We start from the raw sequence: 19,277 nt of genomic DNA, 5'->3' as shown, positions 1-19,277 counted from the left end.
TATATTTTTGGGTACCTAAAGCTGCATTCTTACCTAACTAATTCATTTGAGTAAAATTTTAAATCAATTTCTGGACAATTATAAGTAATTAAAAAAGAAACTGTATCATGGTGGGAGATCTACACAAGGTGAAGGTATTCCCTCCCAATTTGGTTTATTTTATATTCTAAGTGATATCATTAGGATTCAAATCTCGAACCACCTAGTTAAAAGGGACCTGGTTACTATTTGTGTCAACAAATATTGGTTTTATCTTAACTCTTGGAATAGCATAATATTTCTTTCTTCTAAACTTTGTGTAAAGTAAAATCTCTTAAGACCTAACACTATTTGTCAATATTACTGCATTAGGTGGTACTTATGTTGAAGGTGATCAACTGCAAAACATATCAGTGGAAAGATACAATTTGACCATGGGAAGAGAGACCTGGACATTTCGATGATATTTGGAACTATTGGACTGACAATGGAACTGGTTATTTTGAATATCTCTAAGTGAGTGAGTATATATATTCTCTTGAAACCATAATTAAATTGTCCCTACTTTAGTTGAATAAATATAATGAATCAATAGATATATAAGCAATGGGAAGCAAAGTGTTACCCAAACCTTCAAATATTAATTAATTTCCTATAACTAATACAAGAGGAAAGACAAAACTGAAAATCAGTAATTTATAGTCCTTTAATTTCAACAAGTTTGAGTTAGTATAGCAACCAAAGACAACTCATATGATAAAGATATTGCTGTATGGGTTCATATTGCATAACCTGTTCTGCAGTGAAGTGGTAAAAAAGATGTCTCTAATTCCCCCTTTCTAGTCGAGAAGACTTTCATCATAATTGTTCTTCCAGATGTTCTAAGCATCTTGTACAAGAAACTGTCAATGTAAAGGCTCTATAGCTCTTCAACTGGATGATTCACAGTTTGAAATTTGAATCAGAGAAAGTTGAAAAGAGAAGGAGCATGTAAAAAGAGTAGAGAGAGTATAGGAGCCAGATTCATGAGTCAACTGGAGAACATCCTACAAGCAGGAGAAGTGCACACCTTTAACACAAAGGAGCTGATTTGTCCACCGTGTAGTATGTTTCACCTAGCTACCACATGAATCTCTATCGAGATCAATAGAATGCAAATGAAACACTGCACAAGGAAATAGAAGTCAAAGGCAATGAACTCCATAAACCCGAAACCATTTTCACAATCTCTTCAAACATGCTGCATCTGCTACCTTCACACACAGCATCAAGGGGATCTACTCTCCTCAAAATTCTCCAAGAAAGGAACCACCCAATCCCCTTGTTTTTCACCTTCCTCATTCATTTCACAGACCACAACATTACTCTCTTCCTTAGCCTCATCACCAGCCAACAATTGTCTAGTTTTCCTACACCCTAACAATACAAGATCCAATATATTCCTACGTGCCTCATACACGGGATTCGGTTCAATCAAACCCCCTTTAACATATGCTTCCCTAAGAAAAACAGTTAGAGTCTTCCCTTTAGTTGATATGTAAAATATACCAGGGTGCCTTAGCAGCAATTCACGCAGATTAACTTCGATACCCAAGTCTCTCCGAAAATGAACCAGTTGATCAACCTCAACCATTTTCTCCACAGTCAAGCTCAATAGCTCATGAAGAACAGCCACAGCCCTCTTCTCATACCGCTCAATCCCTCCACATGTCCGCACCCTAACAACCTCCTTCCGCTCAAAAGGCTTAGTGTATGAAAGCCTCTGCCAATTCTTCAACCTCTCTCTAAACCCTCTCTCAATCTTAAACCCAGTTGGGAAACTAATGGGAAATGCAAACTGGGTCTCAAACTCACTCAACCACTTCTCTATGTACTCTCTCTCCCTCCATTTCTCAACCTCAGCCAATCCCAATTCCGCATCGCAATCAACCAATTCCACAACCTCCAAACCAATCAATTTAAAATCCCCACTGAATTTCCCAAGAATGGACTCTCTGAAATCCTCAGGGAGACCCAGTTCCCTCCTGATCATCCTCAAAGCGTGCAAACGAAGAGTGCCACTCACAGACATCATCAATAACTTCTTCACCCTCTTCACAGCCTCCATCTCCTGCTGCTTCACCACCACCCTTTCTAGCAAGATCAACTCTTTCATCTTTTTTGTGACCCTGCAGCACGTGTTCCTCCTGAGAGGGTGGACAAAGACGTGGAACACGTGAGGGTATTTGTGGAGGAAGGGGCCCACAGGGACATTGAGTCCGAGGATGTTTCGCCAGCGGGACATGAGGGTGAGGGAGACGAAGGGAGCGCGCTTGCGGGTGGACATGAGGTGGTGGATTTTGAGGACAAGGTAGAGTCTTTTGAGTTGATTCATGAGTTTGTCGAAGTGGGGGTCTCGTACTCTGTCCTCCAAACGGGTTCGGGCGGAAACGGTGGGTTTCTTCCATCGGCGTTGGATGAAGAGGGTAAAGGGTGAGAGGAACCTGTGTCTGGGACTATGCAAGAGATTCATTGCATTGAACTACTTACAAGCTGTTGCTAACCAAGTTATTGGTTCAGGGAGGATTAACTTACAAGTTATTAATGAGAACCCACGTCCTCGTCGCCGACATTTTCTCCAAACCTGCGGATTCCGATGACAAAAGGGTGAAGAAAAAAGGGTTCGGGGGTTTTGAAAAGTGTGAAGGAGAGAGTGTTGAAGTGTGAGGGAAAAAAAGGTTAACAATATCATTAATAATAAAAATGAAGTTTTTAATGCTAATTGAAAAAATTAATACAATAATTTAGTGTATATCATCTTAAGGGTAGAAGAAAGCGGGAAAACTAAGGTGAATCAAAGCTAAAACCCTACTTTCTCTCTAACGGGAACCAAACAAACATGGCTTCCTTTCCTCCTCCTGGTTCACTCACTCTGTGCGAACTCAATCGTGACCTAAGTAACTCTCTCTCTCTTTCTCTCTCTCACTCACTTCCTATTGATTCGCTTCTCTGACTGGAAATTTTTTCTGCAGTCACCGTGGACGCTCTCTCCGAAGATCGAGCAAACCAAACCTATGGAAAAATCCTTGTAACCAATCGCATCATACACATTTCCCAATTCCCTCGATTCTCTTCTTCCCGATGTTGTTTCCCCCATTTTATTCATTATCATTATTTCCTTTTTCTATATTAGGGATCGGTGTTCAGTCCAGTTCCCTTTCACTCTCTGGAGAGCGACGCTTCCGATCAGGAAGGAGCAACGGCGACGGAGAACACCGCTGGAGAAAGCGTTCAGAGGAAAGGTCCGGTGGCACTCTTGCAAGGGCTTGTGAACACCTATCTCGGACACCTCTTTTACCCTAACGTTGTATGATGTGCCTGATTGGTCTCACTATTTGCATTACGGTGTAATTTAAAGTAGTTTGATAGTTTGGTGTTACTAATGTTAATTGTTGGCTAGGTGCATTTGTTGCCGGAGGTTGATCTCCAAGGAGTAAGCTGGCACCCTAATAAGCATATCATTGCTTTTATTTCTGCCCCAACACAAGTTTTGGTTCGTGATTACCAACAGTCTGGTACTTAACTTGTTATGGTCATGTGAGCTGTTATTGGTAGCTTGTTTAGGTCTTGTTTGGATAAATTATCCATAGACACTTTCAGGAGAAGAAAATAAGAAGGTAAAATAAGTGTAAGTTATTCCCATAAGTTTAAATTAGCTTATTCACGAGTTAAAATAAGCTTTTGGAAAAGCTATATCATAGATCTTCTGTAATTTAACTTGTGGGAGAAGCTTATTTCATTTTATCTTATTTTTTTCTTTCTATTGGTGTTCAATTGAAAAGTTTATCCAAACAAGGTCTTAGTTATTGTTATTTTTGTTTAGTAAATGCTGATTGATATTCTGGCATTGTAAATAGAGGGGAATCCGAGTATTTTGGCGAATGAGTCACAGAGAGACGTTAGGGTGCTGGAGTGGAGGCCCAATGGTGGGAAAATGCTTGCTGTGGGTTGCAAGTGAGGTTTTGTCTCTGTGTGGTTGTTATGATGAATGCAATGTCAATTGGTCGAGACTGTGCTTTCTTGTTTACTGGAATTGGGTTTACTGTTGCAGGGGTGGAATTTGCATCTGGGCTGCTTCTTATCCTGGAAATGCTGCATCTCTTAGATCTGGTGCTGCTTCCTTTTTAGGAAGTTTGTCTAGAAACTCAGGAAATCGGTATGTCCTTGTTGACTTTCTTCGAAGTCCATACCATGAGCATGTTATTGCTCTCACTTGGAGCCCGGATGGAAGATATCCTTATATATTTTGAAAGTCCTTATTTTTTGGGTTCTTCTGTGTTTCCCAATGCAAGAAGATATGTATTTTTCTTTTTAAATTGCATGTACTCAACCATACTTTTTCTTAACCTATTTTTACATACTTAGCATCTGGTTCATATGAAAGCTCCTCATTCACAGTGTGGGATTTTGCTCAAGGTATGATGAAGATCTTTGCTTCCTTAAGTGTTTTCTTTCACTTTACTTTGAAAGATCCTTGCTGTTCAGTGATGTTACTAATATGCTGAATATGCTTAAAATTCTTTCTGGATTTTTCTTTTTTCTTTTTCTGCCTGAGTTGTTCTCCCTCAATTTAGAGGTGATATCGAAAGTACCCTAAATTGCATGTTACAACCTAGACTGATGAACTAAACGACACATTAACATACGGAAGATAGGATCTGATGGACCATAGACCAAGTTTGCTTGTGCAAGTTAATATGGAGAAATACACCCTTTTTAATTCTTAAATATAATTTTCTTGTGTGAACTTAACTTTGAGTTGATGTAATCTGATCTTACCAATTGATCAATGTTGTCAATGAAGCTAGGCTCAATTGGTAAGATGAAATTACATCAACTGTACAGGTCCTTGGTCCCATTCTTACTGGTGGTTACTGGTAATTTGTTCACAAGGTCATATGTAAGTTTAAGTAGCACTGTAAACCCTTATTGAGGCTTGGTGGTGTGACTGACCCTGGAATGAGGTAACCTCCCTTCACAACCTTTTTGAGCAAAATAAGAATCAATGAAAGTCCCGTCTCGCTAGTTATGTATGCTATGTTGATTCTGAGTTGTTAGATTGATAGTTTCTAGCATGGAGGGGGAGGACTGTGTCTATTTCTAGATTGGCATTTTTGTTGTTCATCAGCTACAATGATGATTATCTTATCTCACTAGCTGAGGTTTTTTTTGTTTTTTTTTATCAGCATCTCACTAGCTGAGGTCCATTACGTATGTCAAATGATGTTGTTGGGCTCAGTTAGAAATCAAAGTCTAGGATATATTAGTTACCATGAGATCTCTTTTTAGCAATTTTCTATCTGTCACGAGTAGTTCATGTCCAGGATATCAACATGTTTTTACATGTCAAGGGCCTAAAAAACCATTTACTTGAATTTGGGACTGGCTATGAGACCACAAAAGTTTAGATTGTCATAATGCCATTATGATAACCAAATCTTAAGCTCTAATGGTGTTCTCTAATTTCTGAATCTCTGGTTATTTTCCATGTTATATATAGGTGTGGGGACACCAATTCGACGTGGATTGGGAGGCATATCAATGCTGAAGTGGTCACCTACTGGAGATTACTTCTTTGTTTCAAAATTGTAATGCAAAAAGTGAAACATGAATTATTTATTGAACATGTACTGTTTATTATTCACACCCTCATCTTTATTTTCTCGTTCAGTGATGGAACATTTTATCTTTGGGAGACAAACACATGGACATCAGAACAATGGTCATCAACAAGTGGTTTTGTCAAGGTAAATGATATTTACATCCATGTTTTGATGCACTATGATGACCTATTTATAGCAAATGGCATTTAGTCCTTAACCATCTTCAGTGTGTTGATATGTTTGGCAATATGTTGATAGTATAAATAGAATCATCTTCAATAGTATTCAGTGCTAAAATTCTTGAGGTGGTACTTAAAATATAAGAGCTATAATATGCCTTTTTAATTTAGGGTGATGGACTATGTTGCTTTTGCAATAAAAGATGATAAAAAAAGATGAATTTATTATCAAGAAAGAATGTCCATTGTAGGATGATGAAATATCTTCCCTAGAACCATAGAAGGGATAAAGGATTATTTAAGTGATTAAGGAGCTGAATTAACATAGAGTCAAAAAAGAATCTCTTATAGCTAATTGCAATCTACCCTTTCTTTGGAGAAAAAAAAAAACTAACATATTTTTCACTGTTTTTTGTACAAATTCTTAAAACTGGAATTAAAGTGAAAACAAATTGACATTTTTTCTAATTGTTTGTGAATATAGAGACACAATTTGCTTAAACTAAACTGCCCTGAGAATCCACAAAGGTCGATAACTCCTACAAATCTGAAATAACAGTGACTCCTTGAATAAACCATCAGTAGAAGACAGAAAAGAAGCCTTAAACCTAATTTTATACCAAAAGAAAGTTTAGGGCCATACACACCCATAAAAATAGGAACATTTTTCTGCAGCCAAACTCTCCAATACACTGCACCGTTATTTTACCCTCTGTTCTACTAGAACCTCTATAATGAGCCATCAAAACAGCTCCTTAATTACAATTGAAATGAACGTATTATACACATGTTCCATCATTCCTATTCTTGTAGAAGAAAATCATGCATTTTACCTAATACATATACATTCCCTTCTGTTTAAACTAGGAGTTAATTAGTGTTCATATATCTTGAGTGCAACAAGGTACGATGATATCTATGAAAAAATGATTCAATGGTGGAAAAGCTTAGCATTTTTTGTATAATCTAAGTAATTGGCACAGTTTTATTCTTGTGATAGCTATCAGGTAATGCCCATTTAGTGTTCATATATCTTGAGTGCAACAAGGTACGATGATATCTATGAAAAAATGATTCAATGATGTGTTATCAGGGTGCAACATGGGATCCAGATGGGTGTATGATACTTCTTGCATTTTCTCAATCGTCAACTTTGGGATCTGTTCACTTTACATCAAAGCCTCCCTCGTTAGGTATCTGACCTTTTTGGCTGATAGATATTATGTTAAGTTGTTTATTGTTTTTTGACGTTTCGTATCTTAGCTATATTGATAATGCACAAATGAAAATGTGGCATTGAAATATAGGAACTAAATTGAAAAGGGAAAAGTTAGATAGAGAGGGAAATAGAATATATTAAAAAGGGTCTGGGATAAATGTGAGTCTCTGACCTATAAAGTCTATTTATAGTGAGACACTGCCATAAAAAGGCTGACAACAAAGACCATGACAAACACTCTTTTCCGTAATAATAAAAAAAAAGTTGTGACTTGGATGGAAAAGGGAAAAGTGATTGAGATGGAACAATGTAAAATATATTCCCAAATTCACTGTATGATTATAACCCAGAACCTCCACGCCAAAACTATGGCCATGAAAAAACACGCATGACCTCTGCTGTGGGTGCACTTCAAGTAATACATTCTGACAGAAAAATTTTAAGGTAAAACATTCCAACAGCATAAACTATTTAAATTGATTGGATTAGTAGATTGTTGATATTGGAGATGATGTGGATTTATTATTAAAATGTGTTTCTGGTGAACACGTATTAGGTGAGTGAAACTAAATATGTCAAGTGTTATCCCTGATGGAAAAGGGGAAGTTTAATTGGTTCATGGTCTACCCCTGAAAAGTGCTCAGTAAGGAAGATGCAGGAATTAGTAAACTCATTTGTAACTTGCAAGGACATTAGGGAGTTTACATTTATTCTTGTTCTGCTAAATCAATAGAAGCATGCCTTCAAATTTTGAACCGGTTATTCTCAAGACCCTCTGTCTGAAGTCTTAGTTTTAACCTCAATTCATTTTTAATATTAATGTATGTGGTTGTTGTAGCATTCATGTTTTGCAATTTTCAAGTTATTTTGGTTTTGTTTTTTCTTTCTGAAATGTCATATATTGATAATTTCTCTTCCTTGACTTTCCAGATGCTCAGCTTTTACCTGTTAATTTGCCGGAAATATTATCATTGACAGGCAGGTAAAGATGAAGTTATGTTTTTATCTTGAATAATAATTCCTTGAATGTGATCCTAAAGTCTCGTCATTCTATTAAATCCTTCTGAACCAGTTCCTAGGACTGTAACCTGGAGGTCATGGTTCAAATTCTAATGACAGTCTGTGCTTACAAAAGCAAGATGGCATACTTACATCTACCCTGCCCAAACCATATTTGATAGGATGTTATGGAGAGAAATGATTATGTGAATTATGTCACGTCTTAAATGCAAAACTATTTTTGCAGAAAAAACCCATCAGATCAGACGTAGTGTCTTTTTAAATAATGTTTCAAGCCTATTGGATCTACATGATATCACGTTTGCTTTGTTAGAAACTATGGCCATTGGTTATCTTATATTATTTCATTCAGTCAGGGAATTGAAAAGATAGCATGGGATAATTCAGGGGAGCGATTGGCTGTGTCTTTTAAAGGTGGAGATGACATGTACAGGGGACTGATCGCCATATATGATACAAGAAGGACACGTATTATGTCTACATCTTTAATGTGAGTTCATGGTTGAAAATGGTTCAATTACTGATCTCTGTTATTTTATGTCAAGAGTCTTTTTGATTATTTTAATGCTGGATTTTTCTTATTAACATTTCTCTGTACAGTCATTTGACATTGTTTTCCCTTCCAATTATGTGTTTTAGTGGATTTATTAGAGGGCCTGGAGACAGTCCGAAGCCAATCACGTTTTCATTTCATGGAAAGTTTAAGCAGGGACCATTGCTTTCTGTGGTGAGGCTACATTGAATTTAACTGCTGTTATTATTTCTATTTTCTTTTCAAATAACTTTTCTATAGTAAGATATGCTGATATCATAATTTATTGTAGATGTGTTCTATCACATTTTTCCACTGCCCTTAAAACTAGAAGAAAAAACTAAAGAAAATATGATAATTTGGAGTCTTCATAGATAATTTGGGGTTTCATTGTCCTATTTTGGTAGTAGTTCTTACTGCACACATTTAAGTTCTGTGTTTTGTTTTCCTGCAGTGCTGGAGCAGTGGGTTTTGTTGCACTTACCCCCTCTTGTTTCGTTCCCATATGCTTCCATGACGAGCATTTCTGTGAAATTTTGTTGGTTGATTTGGAGAAATTGGAAGTTAGTGTCATTAATTCAATTTTTTGGATTACTTTAGTTGTTTTACCTTGAAAATATAGGGATGGTAATTGGATTCTAACTTCTATAAAAAATCATTCATAATGGATGTGCCATTTATTCATCATATGGCTTTGGGTTTGAGTGTAGTAATTTTTCTACAAATTTTATAGATGATTGTACCATCCAACTCCATCTATATTTGCAAATATATTATATTTTTATGGTGAGCTTGTCATTAACCAGAATAGATCAACCAAACATTTAAAAGGCAAATAATATCATATCATGTCCTTTTCTATTACTGCTTCAATTCACTCTAAACACTCCCAACACATCCTTATCTCTTTAGTCCTAATCAAACATTCAATAGATTTGACTGGATCAGTCAATAATCAGTAACCCAATTAGTTTGGTTCAATTTCTTTTTATTTTTAATATATATATATATATATATATAATCTAATTTATTCTGAATATTTGTTATTTTATTATGATAACGTTATAAAATTTAAATTTTTAAAATTTTATCATTATCTCAATCAAATCAAAGTAAATCGATTTTCAGAATGGTTCTCACGGTTTTGAAAACTGAACCGATTACTTTCATTGCTAAACAGCTTTAATATCCTCTGTGTTTTCAACTTTCTTAGTTACTGCTTATGAATTTTTCCCTAATTTAATTTTGACATAAAAGTAATGTGTTCACATTTTTTTTACCATGCATCTCGTTGGAAATGGTTATTATAAATATTAATAATGAATAAAATGAGAATTTATGACTTTTTCATTTCATAACATGAGAATATAATTTTTTTTTTCTCATTTCATAATGAAGAATAATGACAATAGCATTAAAATGTTAAAAATTAGTTTTTAAAATTATATACCATTCCTAAGACTAAGTATATTTCGTAAGTTTTTTTTCATTATTTGCCCACTCTTTACAATCAGTTCACCAAAAATTATTTTATAGACTCAAATAATTTCGCATCCATTGTTCTCAACTATCTTCCTGTGATATATAACTAATTTTGTTAATTTATAAAAGTTGAATATACAACAAAAAGTCTTAATTATCATTTTTTTATACTTCACATGTAAACATTGTTTAGGGCAAAACATATGGAATATGTAATCATTTTCCTATTTTAAATATCCATGAAGATCAAATAGTCATTCCTTTTCAGCAAAACTAGCTTCAATTTAAAAGTTTTACTTTTAATTTTTTATTATTTAAAAAAAATCTGTCTAAACAGTAAAATAATTTCTTAATGTTCCAATCCTAAACTAACATTTAACCACCCCCACAAACAATACTTAATATGTTTATTTATTATTACAGGGTATCTGCTTTATATATATTTATTTATTATTACAGGGTATCTGCTTTATATATATATATATAGAGAGAGAGTATATATATATATATAGAGAGAGAAAGTTGGTGAGTGGAGAGAACACACACCATGGCGTAGCTTATCCTAAAATCCATTTCCAATTCTCTTTTTCTTCATTTCCCCAAAACAACTTTTGAAACACAAAATCAAAAACCATGGCACTCCTCTCTTTCAATTCCCTCTCACTCTCCCCTCTCCAATCTTCATTCCCCTCTTCTTCCTCCATTCTCGCACTTCCCATAACCACTGGTAACTACTTCTCTTTCTCTCTTTTACCTTCATTTCTCCCAAATACATTTTCTTGTTTTTCCATTCTTAATTTTCTCCAACTGTGACAGCTTCAAGAGTACTCGTGGCTCTGCCCTCGAAGCCCTTGAACGGAGTTCGAATTACGGGACCCAGAGGGAAGAAATGCGCGTTGATTGTCTCCGCCGCCGCGGAAGGCTCTAGTTCGCCGGCGGAAGCGCTTCCTCCGGTGGAGAGCGAGAAGGAGAGTGGCGTTAGTGTGGAGAAGCTTCCTTTGGAGTCAAAGGTGAAAGAGAGAGAGGAGCAGAAGCTGAGGATGAAGCTGGCGAAGAAGATAAGGTTGCGGAGGAAACGGCTTCTTAGGAAGCGCAAGTTGAGGAAGAAGGGTAGATGGCCACCTTCTAAGATGAAGAAATTGAAGAATGTATGATCATCTATGAAAACTATTTAATTTCAATCTGCTTTTTTGCAGGCATTCTCATTTTATTTTCACTTTAATTTGTTGTTTTGCTATCCACTGTGTATTTTGACAAATATATTAATTTTCGTCTGTTCAGCTTTCGGCAATTTGGTGAATTAGGGTTTTGATTTGGAATCCATGTTAACATTATTGTCTTATCACCAAAATGGATGAATCTTAATGAGTTTTTCTGCTATACACAATGGATGAACATATGCTACCTTTATGAATTCCATTTTGCATCTTGGTTGGATTGCTTGGGAATTTGTTTTCTACTATATTTGCAGGTTAAGTAATCTACACACGGTTTAATTCACAATGCAAACTAATTAGAAAGGATTATATATATAATTTTTGAAGTAGTTACTTGTTAACTAACAATATGATGATTTGTGGTGAAAATATCAGTGTAAAAAAAACTCTTCAAACATTCCGTGTGAGTTAATATATATATTATTTTGAAGTAGTTACTTGATAACTTTAAACAACTTAATATATACATGATGATTTGTGATGAAATATCAGTGTACAAAAAACTCTTCATACATTCCGTGAGAGGAGTATTTCGTATAGTATACTCGATGATCCAACATTTTCACACATGAAGAAGTTTAGTCCATCAGAAAGGGTGAAGAAGTGAGAATTCAAATGCGCATTATCCAAGATCCATTACGTTCATTATTTGCCTCTCTTCTCCCATTGCCATCCTACTATTTTATAGTTTTAAGGGCTCAAGTCTCTAATTTATTGAATGGAGGAGGTGGGTAAAGTGCTCAAACAGAAAGGGAATTCTGTACAGAAAAATGTTTTTATAAGACACCCCTTGTATTGTAAGTTCAAATTATGGGGAGACCCTCTCCACGGTGGGACAATATTTACATACCCCGTCATAAAATTAACATTTTGCACTTACAGATGTAAGAGATTTATGGAAACTAATCCTAAGAGTAGAACCCAGTAAGAGCTGAAGGGGTGGAACATTTCGTTTTCTACTTATTATTTACGAACACTAGTCAGCAGAATATCTCGAATGGTTTGGCTCTCCAGTGTCTCTGAAGGTCAAACCAACGTGTCACCTCTAAGGATATTAAATTTGCAGAGTGGGCAGGTTGCTTTTGTTCGAAGCCAACGGCCAATGCATTCACAGTGAAAATGGTGGGTACAAGGAAGGCGATACACTTCTGCTCCATCAGCATATGGACATAGGCAGATACAGCATTCCTACAATATAATAATCATCACAACCAACTTAATTATCGTTCACTAGTTTCAAGATGCATTTCAACTGTATACATATCAATTTCAGGTTGTAACAACTTTATTTCAATATTCTCCCCCTAAAAGAGAAACTTTAATTTCCACATCCAATTTGGGTTTTTTAGTGGAGACAACGGAAAGGGGTCGAACGTCAGTTACAACCCTAATGCCTTTTCTCTCACTGAAAGTCCAGTAAATTGAAAATTCTATCATCGCTATTGATTTATATATATAATTTAAAACTAAAAGAATGCATATTGATATTTAACAAGAAGCAAAATTCCAGTTTCCAATAAAAGCTTAGACATGAATACATTAAAAATAAAGAAAAAATGTAATGCAATTGAGAAATTAAAGAAGGATAAATCAGATAAAATACCAGAATAGTATAAAAAAACACCGCAGTTTAAGGGAATAAAACTTACATAAAGAATACTTTGACAACCCTAAAAATATACACTCACTTAACAACAAACTTTAATAATATAATAATATATATTAATATTTTAAATTAAAGAAAAAATAAATATAATTAAAATATTGTTATTTTGAGTTGAGAAGTGAATGTTTTTTTAGTGGTGTCAAAGTATCACCCCGATATAATTTGGTTGTTTGTACTTTGTAACTGTGCCTTTCTTCCATGTTAAGTTTTAGAGTGGTGATACTGACACCACTAACAAAGTACAAACAAACAACGAAATTATATTAGCACCAAATAATTACTGAATGAAAGATACGAGAATACAGTCAGCACTCACAGAATCATCTGAATTGAGAGAAAGTTCACTCATATGGCTTCCATTGCATGAATCTACTCTTGCATTAACAAGTTGCTTCTTGTTGTCATCAACCATCACCAATGAATTTGACTGACTAAACATATACATAGGAAGTGACCTGATATCTTCTTCTGATGCGCCTTCTCTGATTTTCATAGCATAAGCTAGAGCTATTATTGGGATGATGCAGAAGAGAGCGAAGAAAACTACACATGCCATCCCAATGCAAAAGATAATAAAAAATATGTCAAAGGCTAGAAAGACCACTGTTAACCTGCACAAATGTGATAAATATATTATTGAGCATCCCAAATACTCAATACACCTGGAAAACGTAACACTAAACTATATTGGAAGATGAAGTAAACAGTTAGTGAATTAGTTATATATACTAAAATAATAGTTATATACTTGTATAAACTAAATTACTTTTTCCGGCGGGGATGAGCATTTTTGACAAAGTCTAAAGCAATAGGTTCAATGAGATGTCTATTCCAAAAGTAAAACAGACTCAAGCATACAAGTTCATTGTGCACCAATACCATGTCATGAAAAGGTAACTCCAAATTTCAGTGTAAGGATTATATGTAAAATATCAAGATAATGAATCTTCTTGGTCCAAGTCCTAACTATGGGTCATATCATTTCACAGTTATTTAGTTAAACCAATAGGAACATTGAATTTCGTCAACGAATTTCAGGGTTGGAAAAGCGTGATAAATGTAAATTATCTGGCCAAGAGAATTGAGAAATAATGATGATTTCTGAAAGAAGAAAAGGAGGATCGTGGTTGACTTCATTTCAATTCTCCCAAAATTTGAAAGAAATTAAGGAGAAGTTTAGAACAAAATCTTACATTATACTAATAGAAACAGAAATTCACGGAGTATTATTTATCTAACAAAGGGTGCTCACTCAGGTCCTTTCAACGGAAGAGAGTCCTCTATAGAGTAAAAACAACAAACAATAACTATAAGAAAGAACAGAGCACTAAGAAGCTGAAGAACTTCAAAGGCTACCCAGGCTCCCACAGCCCATGCCAAATTCTATGATATCCCCCCTCTTCTCTGCACGACACAAATATACAATTCGCTCTCTTTTCCCAGTGGTTGCCAAACCTACTGCTGCATTTATCATAGCCACCAGTTCATGCTATTATTTTCTTCCCTATCTATTCCTATTAATTCCTCCACTCCATTGCTCCTTTCACTAATCACTTTCCTATCTCCATTACCCGAGCACAAGGTTGAACATTCTACAATAACCCCTTTAACAAAATTTCTAAGTATAATTTGATTCCATCTAATTCTGCCCAGGACTCACTTAAGGAGGAACTTTTGAAAAGTAGGATTCATGATTTTTTTTTAAACTGTTGTTTTACATCAAATAAAAGTAAATAAAAAAGCTTACCCAGCTATACAAATTCTAACCACTTCTTTTATGCTTTCTTGGCATACATAACTTTGGTTATCTAGCACCCCTTGGTCCCCCCCAAAAAAAACAAGAAAAGCAAAACAGAATCCAAATTAAAGTTATTACTTACCAGTAGAGCCGCGGAGAATCTTCCAAAAGTGCTTGACCACCCGCAACAATCCAATAAAATCCAAACACCCACCAAACAGAAGATGCCAGAGTGTTCATAGGCTCTAGCTTCTTCACAATGCTAAAAACAAAAAGAATAGAGTGAAATGAGAGTTCAATCTTCCGATGCATATGAACTGAAAGGAACACACAAGTGAAAACTAATGATGACCATTATTCTTCTAAAGACAGAGTGAAGGAGGTCAAAGTATTCTAATAACAGACACTCTGCAAGACCTATCAACAAATTCTCTCCTTACAACATTCAGTTCATCACTACGAGGTATCAAGTCTCAGTATCTGAAACAGAAACAGCCTCGAGTAAAAACAAGCACTTCCCCTTCCACGCATTCACCAAATTTCTCAACAATAATTGAAAACCAAGTAAGCTCAATCGCCAGTCAGCTCCTCCAATGCACAATAATAATCCATTATCAATCTTAGAAAGCAATAATTTTCCAAGTATAAATAATTTATAATTTTAAGAAATACGTTATTAGTACAATTATACCCTCAGAAAAACTCTCCCTAACTTCAATTTCACTCGTCATTAGAAAGGAATCATCATCGCACGCACACCAATTCAACATCATCACATGTTTCATTTCTAACATCACATAGCTACTAGTCATATCTGCCTCCCTCTCTCTCCTTCTCCCTCTCCCTCACACACACGAACAATGTCAATTAAAAAGACATTAAATTCAACAGAAAAACATATATCTATCTATATATATATATATTATTTATTTATTTTTTTAAAAATAACTAAAATTAAAATAATCAATTGTGGACGCAGGAATTGAAGAAAAAACTAGTGGTAGTGAAGTAAAGAGAGCAGTTACCTATAGGTAGTGTGAGAAAAGGAATCGCGAACTCCACTTCGGAATTCAAAGAAGACGAAAGCCATATGAAGAATGCACTCGAACGCGTAGCCGCAGAGCCAGAGTCTGAGCGGCGTGGACGGCCGCTCGCGCAGTGTTGAGAGAAGGACGCCGGCGGCCACGACGACGAAGGCGAGGTTCCAGACCATATCGAGGACCAACACCGCGCGGGAGTAGCCGCACTCAGAGCCGTCGTCGTCATCGGATCGACGGTCAGCACAGTCGGAGAGGAAGAGGCGGCGGCGGGAGGCGGCGACAAGGCGCGCGAAGGGGAGAGTGCAGACGGTGGTGCAGCGGAGCACGGGATTGTTAGTTGCGCTGGTGGCGCTGACGTGGCGCTGGTCTTGGTCCATATTAGAGAGAAAAAGAAAGAAAGTGAGGTTTTGGGTTGGTTTGTAAGTAGTTTTGGATTTGGAATGAATGGAATAGGAATAGGAATAAGAATAGGAATTAGAAATGGGTGTGAGTGAGAGTGAGTGGGGGTGGTAGTGGTAGTGGTGATGGTGGTTCTGGGGAAGGTGAAACGACGTCACATCGAGAAGAGGACTTGGACGGGGTGCGTTTGTTTGTTTAAAGTGGAACGTGGCTAGTTTATGTTAATAATTGGGTTAGAGAATTGAATGAAAGAGTGTTGGAGTGTGGGTAGTGGTGGTGCATTAGCACACACTTAGCCACTCTTCTTGACTTTTACCTTATCATCATTCAACTTTTCTTTTCTTTTTTTTAATTAAGAATGTTAGTTCAACAATTAAAAAAGAACAACAAATCTATTAAAAATATTTTAATTTCAATTATTTGTATAATAATCTACTTTTATTTTATGTATTCCATCACATCAACTATTTGTTTCTTTAAGAAATTTATTCTAAATATGTTTACGTACACTGTTTTGTGTAAACCGACCGGAATAAGTTTTTTTTTTCAAATTATATTCACTTAACATATGAACTTTAGATTAAAAATTAAACTTGATAGACTAAAAATCATGTGTTTTTATAGTATATTATTAACTTCAATTTTTCATCACAACTTTGTAATTTGATTAAGTCTTTTTGTTAAAAAAAATATTGTTAATGGCTTTATTTCCAACTATTAATAATTCATACAATAAAAGTTAAATTATCGGAATGACACTTTAATTCTATCTTTTAGTGAAATAATAGTCATAAAAATTAACAGATAACGAATTTTAATTAAATTTGTTTGTATTAAATTAATTATTAATCTCATCATAATTAGTACCAGATAAATATTTTCATATGATTAAAATTTATAAGAAATAAATAGATTTAATATATATAAATATTCTTCAGATCTATAATTAACAAGTTAAATTACGATCTAACATTATTTTTAATTATTAGTTTTTCAAATTTTATTTCAACCTAACTTAGAGATAGAAATATATCAAAATTGAAAAAAAATTAAAAAAATTACTTAAAATAAAATATACAAATAAAAATTAATTTTGAACTAGTGAGATAGGTTTTTTTTATTAGTGATGAAAATATATTTAATACCCATAAAATTAAAAAATCATTTAAAATGTTTAATCATACGTATAGAAAACAAATATTTTATTCCAAATTATCTAACTAAAAAAATTATCTAAAATGTTTAATCAAGCGTGTAGAAAATAAATATTTTATTCTAAAATGTATTCATTTTATATATTATATACAATTAAATAATATAACAATCTAATAAATATTATTCATATATATTGAATACAGTAAAACATAAAGTTTCTATATATCAATTTTATCATTATTTTAAAACTCATACATTCACAATCCAAAATGTAAACTAAAACATTAAGATGTTGGAATCCTTAATCACATTTATAATGAATAATGTAATTTATTATTATTGTATCACAATGTAAACCAAAACATTATGATAAAGATGTTGAAATCCTTAATCACATTTCTAATGAATAATATAATTTATTATTATTGTTTTAGAAGAATTATATTATGTATCTCTCAATAAAGACTAACACTTAATTCATCACAAACACCATAAAATAAATTTTATTATCTTATATTAAGGTAGTTCATACACTTACTACAAGTTTAATGCATAAATATTTTTCAACTTCTCATCAGTTAATGTCTTAGTTTCATTAATGAGTTTCATGTTTGTTATCTTGATTATTAGGATCCAATATCATCGGATGTATATCATTGCACTATAAAAAGAATAATACACACAATGCTCCACATGGTAATGCAATCGAGATATGTGTTCCGACCTGCAACCAAGTGATTTCCTTGATTATTAACAATGGCTCAAGGTATATTACGAAGTGGATTTTAAGCCTAACTCAACCCCATAAAACCGGCTCATGAGGTGAGGTTTGCACCCACTTATATACAATGAAAGGCTCTAATCTCTAGTCGATGTGGGATCTCCAACACCCCCCCTCACGCCGAGACTACCAACTCGTGCGTGGGACTATATATTATGGGTGGTCCGATAGCGGGTGACACGATAGGCCCAACACAAATACTCGCTAGGATAGGCTCGAAATTGCTCTGATACCATATTAAGAAAGTGGACTTTAAGCCTAACTCAACCCCATAAAACCGGCTCATAGTGTTGAGGTTTGCACCCATTTATATATTATGAAAGGCTCTAATCTCTAGTCGATGTGGGATCTCCAACACACCCCCCTCACGCCGAGACTGCCAACTCGTGCGTGGGACTATATATTATGGGTGGTCCGATAGCGGCCCGATAGCGGGTGGCACGATAGGCCCAACAAATACTCGCTAGGATAGGCTCGAAATGGCTCTGATACCATATTACGAAGTGGACTTTAAGCCTAACTCAACCCCATAAAACTAGCTCATGGGGTGAGGTTTGCACCCACTTATATACAATGAAAGACTCTAATCTCTAGTCGATGTGGGATCTCCAACAAGGTAGTCAAAATCTATAAAAGGATATTAGACTTGACAAAATTCACAACTAACTCGAGCATCATTAGTCATTGTGGCTATAACCTGCACTCACTAGGAGACATAATGCACAACAAGTAATATGTATGTAAAGCTAAAGGAGACATGTATTGGTCCCATAAAATCAATACCGTTCACAATAAATACTGAACATAATAACATAAGCTACTAGGGCATACACTACCTATGTGAGATAGTGTAGCTCTTGCTTTTTGACACATCTCACATATATATGAAGTCTTCTAGACACCTTTGAAAATTATAGGTCAATAAAACTTGTAATTTGGTACCTTCCTTCTTGTTCTTTGTGCTCCAAGATGTCCTTCAACTAGTGAGGCATGATAGAAGAGTACAAACTATATTTCATGGTCTAGAATACACTTGCGAATAATTTGGTCATTGAAAAAATACCGCAAATAAGGGTTATTCCAAACATAGTACTTGACATCACTTTTAATTTTGTCTCTTTGGGCTTTAGGAAACAATGGTGGAAAACCATAAGCAATAAGATAATTAACAATATCAACAAATCAAGGAATGAAAGAAGGAGAATTAGAAGATCTTTCAGTCAGTCTA

At 34.9% G+C, this 19,277-nt stretch overlaps 4 protein-coding genes across 6 annotated transcripts; 2 read left to right on the top strand and 2 right to left on the bottom strand.

Moving 5' to 3' along the window:
• Nucleotides 1–598: 598 nt before the first annotated feature.
• On the bottom strand, nt 599–2,491 carry LOC137813879 (Ubiquitin carboxyl-terminal hydrolase family protein). Its single transcript, XM_068616345.2, has 2 exons — nt 1,049–2,491; nt 599–912 (listed from the first exon to the last, which is right to left on the bottom strand). The coding sequence occupies exon 1, from the start codon at nt 2,489–2,491 to the stop codon at nt 1,247–1,249; it is 1,245 nt and encodes a 414-aa protein (XP_068472446.1). The 3' UTR covers nt 599–912; nt 1,049–1,246.
• Nucleotides 2,492–2,676: 185 nt separating this feature from the next.
• LOC137813878 (Transducin/WD40 repeat-like superfamily protein) lies at nt 2,677–9,258 on the top strand. 2 transcript variants are annotated; one of them, XR_016520701.1, is made up of 14 exons: nt 2,677–2,915; nt 2,991–3,046; nt 3,152–3,325; nt 3,419–3,533; nt 3,876–3,972; nt 4,070–4,252; nt 4,379–4,434; nt 5,519–5,606; nt 5,690–5,765; nt 6,894–6,993; nt 7,950–8,001; nt 8,396–8,529; nt 8,679–8,766; nt 9,026–9,258. XR_016520701.1 is itself a non-coding variant. In XM_068616344.2 (14 exons), the coding sequence occupies exons 1-14, from the start codon at nt 2,858–2,860 to the stop codon at nt 9,086–9,088; spliced, it is 1,344 nt and encodes a 447-aa protein (XP_068472445.1). In that variant the 5' UTR covers nt 2,677–2,857; the 3' UTR covers nt 9,089–9,258. The 2 variants fall into 2 exon arrangements, 1 of the variants encoding a protein (XP_068472445.1); XM_068616344.2 differs by having other exon boundaries at nt 8,392–8,529.
• A 1,261-nt stretch (nt 9,259–10,519) lies between these two features.
• PSRP5 (plastid-specific 50S ribosomal protein 5) lies at nt 10,520–11,344 on the top strand. The gene is made up of 2 exons (XM_068616343.2): nt 10,520–10,780; nt 10,870–11,344. The coding sequence occupies exons 1-2, from the start codon at nt 10,687–10,689 to the stop codon at nt 11,205–11,207; spliced, it is 432 nt and encodes a 143-aa protein (XP_068472444.1). The 5' UTR covers nt 10,520–10,686; the 3' UTR covers nt 11,208–11,344.
• A 682-nt stretch (nt 11,345–12,026) lies between these two features.
• Nucleotides 12,027–16,400, bottom strand: LOC137813876 (E3 ubiquitin-protein ligase At1g12760). Of its 2 annotated transcripts, none has more exons than XR_016520696.1 (4): nt 15,700–16,391; nt 14,817–14,936; nt 13,253–13,479; nt 12,027–12,458 (listed from the first exon to the last, which is right to left on the bottom strand). XR_016520696.1 is itself a non-coding variant. In XM_068616342.2 (4 exons), the coding sequence occupies exons 1-4, from the start codon at nt 16,089–16,091 to the stop codon at nt 12,297–12,299; spliced, it is 969 nt and encodes a 322-aa protein (XP_068472443.1). In that variant the 5' UTR covers nt 16,092–16,400; the 3' UTR covers nt 12,027–12,296. The 2 variants fall into 2 exon arrangements, 1 of the variants encoding a protein (XP_068472443.1); XM_068616342.2 differs by having other exon boundaries at nt 13,253–13,547; nt 15,700–16,400.
• Nucleotides 16,401–19,277: the final 2,877 nt, after the last annotated feature.

Source organism: Phaseolus vulgaris, chromosome 1 (assembly GCF_051622355.1).
Source record: "Phaseolus vulgaris cultivar YP4 chromosome 1, ASM5162235v1, whole genome shotgun sequence".
Taxonomy (NCBI): Eukaryota; Viridiplantae; Streptophyta; class Magnoliopsida; order Fabales; family Fabaceae; genus Phaseolus; species Phaseolus vulgaris.
The sequence above is the reverse complement of the archived record's forward strand: the minus strand, read 5'-3'. Positions and strand labels throughout refer to the sequence as shown.